Source organism: Calonectris borealis, chromosome 2 (genome assembly GCF_964195595.1).
Source record: "Calonectris borealis chromosome 2, bCalBor7.hap1.2, whole genome shotgun sequence".
NCBI classification, from domain to species: domain Eukaryota; kingdom Metazoa; phylum Chordata; class Aves; order Procellariiformes; family Procellariidae; genus Calonectris; species Calonectris borealis.
In genome coordinates this window covers 124,122,690-124,129,103 of record NC_134313.1, presented here as the reverse complement: position 1 = coordinate 124,129,103, position 6,414 = coordinate 124,122,690, and the positions used below count along the sequence as shown (strand labels likewise).

Sequence of the window (6,414 nt, the reverse complement as noted above, 5' to 3'; positions counted from 1 at the left end):
TTCCGGGGGCCGAGTGCAGCCGGGAAACTGCTCCGGGGCTGGCGGCGGCGGGTACTGCGGGGCGAGGCGAGGCGAGGGCGCTGGGCCGAGCAGGCGCTGCTGTCCCCGCGGAGAGGGCGCAGGTTCCCGGAGGGGCGTCCCTCAGAGGAGAGGTGGGGGCCCGGCGCTCCCCGCCCTGGGGAGGGCAGGGCAGGGCAGGAGGGGCCTTCCCTGCCGGGATACTCAGCGCGGCGGTGGCGGCCCCGGCCCTTCTAAGGGAGCGGCTGTCGGCGGGAAGCCGGTTTCCCTGTGGGGGGATCGGGGGCTTGCACACAGGTATCTGTTTGCGGTCTTAGGGCTGGATTAAACACCTTTTAAAAGGCTCTTTAGCCTACACATCGGCTGATGAAACTGTGTTTATTGTCGTGCTAACTTCCCACCACAGCGTTTTCTGAGTGCAAATGGGTCAGTGAAAGGACTAGCTTGGTTTTTTTTTTTTCCTTGTGCTATGAAGAAATATAAGCGTTGATCTTTTTATAGCATGCCAGGCACGTAGTAGAAATGTTGCTGATTAAGCATTTTTGTTGAGGATATACTCTTCTTGAGGAGACTTTCTTTCAAGGGAGCCTCTTCTCTGTAACCTTTTCTGCTGTTTTTGAAGGAAGAAGGGTGTCATCTGTCTCCCATGAAGCTGGACAAAATTTTGACAGTTCTTTATTTCATTTGCACACGTTTGTATTTTACATTCGTGTTTGTATCATGTAAGATAAAATATGTAAGTGAAGTACTACTCTTTTTTTGCTTTAGAGTGGATATTGTTGGGTTTTTGTCATTTCCATTTTGGTGAAATGCCCGGTTCTGGACACAGGCGTACAGGCATGTTTTGGCTGCCTGGGCTTCCCTGGGAGTTGCTGAGCCATGCAGGGTTTAATTCATATGTGCCACCTTCCAGGATCTGGATGTTTGTTGCAAGGAAGAGGTCAGAACTAGCTTAACATCAGGGAAAAGATTTGGATCCCTTCCCAGCCTATGCAGGACTCTCCTCATTGCTCCATTTTTGTTAACTTCTGAAAGTAAAACCACCTGTGACTGTTAAAACCGGTGTGGATCCTCAGGAGGAGGCAGTGGAAAGAGTGCTGACACAGGCCGGCTATGGGTATTTTGGCCACAGTACTGGTTTTGCTCTCTTGTTCAAGTGATGTGGTGTTACAAATGCTGATGTTTTCACCAGTGTTTTCTCACAGAGGTGAGAGCAGGAAGGAGAAATGCTAACACGAATGCAGTTTGTTTCATCAACTTCAATGGGACTTTTAAATGTCACCTATTTTTCAGTTATGATTTTTCTGAGGTGTTCTAACTGGGGTTAACAAGAAACACAGCCCTTGCTTTCCTTTTAAAGTCAGTTTTAGTGAAAATAAGCTTAGAGCTGCACCATCTTTCTCTTGCTAGGTAGCCTTCTAGGATGCAGAGGGAAGACCAGCAGACTCGGTTAAGTGTCGTCTTTAACTTTGACGTCAGTGTGATGTCATATGCAGCTGTTAGTTTGGATGGAGGATTTCTGAAATTAAGAGAAATCTGGTGGCATTGCAGTCCATCAGGTAGGACAGATTACCGTAAAATGGTAATAAATGCATGCTGTAACTCTTTCTTATTTTTTCTTCTGCTTCTAGATCCTCAGTTATTTTACCTAAGTTAAGTGATGGAAACATACACTAAAGAAAAAAAAATCACCTTTGGGTGTTTGGCATTCATATTTGTGTGAAAGAATCTAGGATGTTCCAAGAAAACACATCAGCCAATTGCTTAAATATAATAACAACATCTACTGAAGATGGTGCTTTCCAAAAAAAAGGCCATAGTGCAAGAATCCTTAGCCCAGAAGAAGCTGAGAGACTGGCAAAAGATCAGGTTTTGGTGTCTGAGTTCAAACAACTAAAACTGGAGAAGGAGGCACAGAAGAACTGGGATCTATTTTACAAAAGAAACAGCACCAACTTCTTCAAAGACAGACATTGGACAACCAGAGAGTTTCAAGAGTTAAAAGCATGTCGGGAGGTGAGATCTATACACTTCCTCTGTAAAAGATGGGATTGATTTTCCAAATTATTTAGTAATACTTATAACAAAGCCATTAGGGTAAGAGCTGTCACATGTTAAGTTTGCAGTGCCCTGTGTAGTTTCTCTTAGTATCAAAGAAACCTCCTCAGAATCAGATGCATCAGTTCGGTTTCAGACCCAAACTGGACACTAAGAACGAAATATGGAATATTTGTTTTGTGTCCTAAATAGGCAACTTGTCTCTCTATGATGTGATGTTTTCAGATGCAGGTTGGTGCACTTCAGAACACTACTTTAAAGAAAAGCATCCAGAATTACAGGCTAATTGCAAAACATCGTTAAGGAGAATAGCCAGATGCATCTGTTGTTCATTATAACTGAATGAAAGACAAGACAGAAATGGTACAACAATCTGTTGATTACTTAAGGGGTAGATGACTAAAGAAATGCTTACATATTCTAAAAAGATCTGTAATTTTGCAGAAATCAAGATTTCTGTTTTGTAGCATCAGATTATCCAATGGATGCATACTTTGGTTTTTGAATCAATTAAAATTGATTATAGCTTTTAAAATGCTGTTTGAACAGTGTTTCTGCTCATATCATGAGGAAAACAAAAATAATGTGCTTTGTCGTTTGGATTTCTTCCTCCCCAGTTTGCAGATCAGAAACTGACCATTCTGGAAGCAGGCTGTGGGGTTGGGAACTGCTTGTTTCCACTCTTCGAAGAAGATCTGAATATTTTTGCATATGCCTGTGATTTCTCTCCTAGAGCTGTTGAGTATGTGAAGGTTGGTGTGATATTTGGAACTCCTTTTAGAGTGTCTTTAGAAGCTTCTGAAATTACAAATGACTGGAACGGCAGACTTCTCTTGCCTTTCTTTTTGTAAGGAGAGTAGAATAGCTTTTGCCAAAAAATGGAGACTGATCCATTTCAGTGGAGCTCCTGTGCAAGAAGCCGAATCATTGCTCAAGACCTATTTTTTTCAACATCAAATTGTAACATTATGGTAATATATGTATATTACTTGAATGATTTGTGAAGGCACTGTTTTTTGGGAGCGCTACTATGTCTCTGCTGACTGTGCAGTACAAGCAAAATTTGTTTGGAATGGAAGCTTGCCCTTGATATTTGTGGGCAGAGGGAGTCCCAAGGAGAATCTTGAAAACAGGGCTATGAAAATTATTGTTAAGGAACTTTGTAGCCTGATTAGAAATAGGTATGTTTATGCTTATTCATAGGTAGGTGGTACTGCAGTCCAAAGTTAAGTCTTCCAGCAAGGCTGGTGGGGGCTTTGGGCTTTAAAAGTCTCCCGATTTATTAAGTTTGTAATCACAGGTAAATTTCTATGTATCTCTTACTTGAGAGCATTCTCTTGTGGGACATTTGTAACTGAGAACCACAAGACACGTATTGCATGTCTCATGGGAAAGATGGGAAGACATATGTGTGGCAAACAGGAGAGGACGGCAGCTCCCTGGGATGTCACAGCTGCACTGCAAGATGAGGTTGGGCTGAGTGTGCACCCTGGGTTTTGGATGGCTTAGTGGTGTCTGCCTCCACAGCTCTTGCTGAACTTTAATGCCAAGACCAGGTTTCCTTTTACCCTGCAAAACTGTGGGCTAGAACAGCCCAGCTCCAGGTTATGTGACATGAACCCGAACTGTTTACAGTCTACTTGTAGCTCAAGAGCTGTACTTTGATCACCTTGTAATATAGAATCTCTTCTAATAATATTTCTGTATTTTTAAAGAGTAGAAGCAGCGGTAAAACAGAAATGGTGTGTTTTTTGAACTTCTCAAATTCCTGAGAACAGACTATTCCAGTAGTTGTAGTTTCACTATTGTAGTATGCAGCAAAGAATTTCTGATTGCATTAGTCACCTGTTGGAAGTTAATGTTCTTTTGCCACCATGTTTTGTGTCACTCTACTGATTAGTTTCACAAGATTTTTACTTTTTTGCAATAACAAATGCTGCTAATTTTCAGTAAAAGCATACTCTCTTCATTTCCCTAGAAAAATGCCTTATACAGTACTGAAAGATGTAAAGTGTTCCAGTGTGATCTTACCAAAGATGATCTTCTAGAAAATATACCAGCAAATTCTGTGGATGTTGTCACACTTATATTTGTGCTATCTGCCATTCATCCTGACAAAATGCATCTTGTCTTGAAGAACATTTACAAGGTAAAACCAGCTGATTTTACAGCCTTTAAAGCACTTTCCTTCTTTTTAGCTTGAAAGTACAATTTTTTTCTGAGAAAATAACCTCTGTTGTAATGATGATCTTTAATGCTATATTCCGAGGATGTATTTCGTTAGCTCACCTAATATACAGGACTAAAATATGTTTTACAATGTTTTTGGTCTCTCTTGGTATTCTGAGGTTGTTTGGATTCTGGCCTAATGCATGCCATCAACATAACAAAAAGGTATTTTGAACCTGTAACTTGGGCTTCGAGGTTGTATGCTACAAATAATGTTTATGGATTGCAGAAATGTCTGTGTTGATAAGGTGTGAATGACAGCGAACCAGAATTGACTTCCAGAAGATACAGTGACTTGCAGTTAGGATGTTATTGTTATTATGAAACACACTTGATCTGTGCTGATTTAGAAGTGCGGTGTTCAGAGATCAACATTAATCTAGAGAGACTCATCTCCCTGGGCTGCCTTTGTTAGTTGATAGACTAGGACAGGCCCATGCAGAGGGTGGTTTAAACAATCTGAATTGTGATTGTTCTGAATTTCACTGAGATGTCATATATTGACTGCAGAGGGAAATAGTCAACGTATTTTTTATTTATGCATATGTGTGTATGTGGGTTTTTATATTATCAGACATGCTGTTTGTTTTATCCTCAGTAGTTTGAAAAGGGAATGTTAGATTTTTTGGTATATCTCCAGCTGTTTTCCAAAGTCAGGATTGGTTCTTAGCTCGTGCACATGAAAAGGCTAATTATTGTTTTCTCTGTGGAGATGCCTGGCTCATTTAACTCGCTTGTAGGTTTCTGCACAAACTTGCAACTGGCAAGTACTCCTTTTCTCCTCTAACAAATAGAGCTGGTATTTGATGAGGTAGGAAAGTTGCATGCATCAGATGTCTGAAGTCAGCATGGCCAATGACCATGTATTTCTAAATTTTAAACTCTTTATGGCTTGATTTCTTTACCAAAGAGCAATTAAAAAAAACCCCAAACCCACAACCCATTTTCTTGAAATTGTTCCTTTTTTATTTCTTATTATATTGTGACATTTTTCTTTCTTACATGAAAAAAGAAATGTCATGGTATTCTAAATTTTATTGTTAATCATTAAGCAAAATCAGGTGCTAGATTCCATACTACCCAACAAAGAAAATGCCCTGTTAGGACTTAATTTTTATTGTTAAACTGTGTATTTTCTTCTTTCCTCTGTATTTGAAGAGTGTTGCAAAAAGCTTATTTAGCTGATCATCACCCAAACAGGTATCCTGAAACTATTTGTAATCTACTGTTTATGAGGAAGCATTTTTAAGAGCAGACAATCCAGTTTATAAACAACTTTTTTGTTGCACAGGGAATGAATTCAATATATATATCACTTCTGTATTGAATGTGTTAGGATACCTTGTCTTAGTTATATGTGTATGTGTCTGTATGTGTATACAAATAAATATATATATGGCTAAATCCTTATTGAAGCATATATGTATTATGTGACAGGTATTAAAACCAGGCAAGTGTGTCTTGTTCAGAGACTATGGACTGTATGATCATGCAATGCTCAGGTTTAAATCTGGCAGCAAACTTGGAGAAAACTTTTATGTTAGACAGGATGGGACAAGATCGTATTTTTTTACTGAAGGTAAGACATACTGTAGAGTGCTTTCTTTTCTGTGAATCTTCTGTTTAAATTTGCTTCAGGGAATTGCCAACATGCCCATGAAAGTTTTGTTTTACACAGATGAACCGTTAAATCGTGGTGTATTTCATTTGCCGTCCTTTTTGGGAAGAGGAAGGTATTTAGACTGGCAGGACTTTATGGAGGACTTTGTTTACAAGCTTCTTGTATGTGCTATAATGTGCCAAGAGCAGCAGTTTCTGGATTTGCTGAATTTCATTCAGATTTGTTATCTAAGCGAAAAAGACCATGTTCAGTAACAGAATTGATCATCTTCATAACAACTAAGCAGTTATCTTGGCATCGTTCCTTTTGCAAGGCTATTCCTGGTGACATCTGAAGTAGAACCATGACTACAGCACTGAGAAGCTTGTGCACAAATTCTGTGCACTGACTAGCTGTCGTCACTCTGTATTCTGTTTTTTTTGTAAAGATGATGCAAAAAACATTTCCATGTGATACAGTATTTAAACAGTTTTTTGTTCAGTGCTCAT

At 39.8% G+C, this 6,414-nt stretch overlaps 1 protein-coding gene across 13 annotated transcripts in view; it reads left to right on the top strand.

The window, feature by feature from the left end:
- The window catches only part of METTL6 (methyltransferase 6, tRNA N3-cytidine), a 41,813-nt gene that overhangs the window by 577 nt on the left and 34,822 nt on the right, over positions 1 to 6,414 (top strand). For 7 of the 13 annotated variants that reach the window (XM_075143321.1, XM_075143317.1, XM_075143322.1 and 4 more), the window contains exons 1-4: positions 20 to 152; positions 1,650 to 2,034; positions 2,694 to 2,828; positions 4,055 to 4,225. In XM_075143321.1, the coding sequence (XP_074999422.1) occupies positions 1,753 to 2,034; positions 2,694 to 2,828; positions 4,055 to 4,225 (588 nt within the window). In that variant the 5' untranslated portion in view covers positions 20 to 152; positions 1,650 to 1,752. Of the gene's footprint in view, position 1; positions 316 to 1,444; positions 1,468 to 1,649; positions 2,035 to 2,693; positions 2,829 to 4,054; positions 4,226 to 5,742; positions 5,885 to 6,414 lie in introns of those variants that run through there. The other 6 variants (XM_075143313.1, XM_075143308.1, XM_075143312.1 and 3 more) reach the window with 6 other exon arrangements.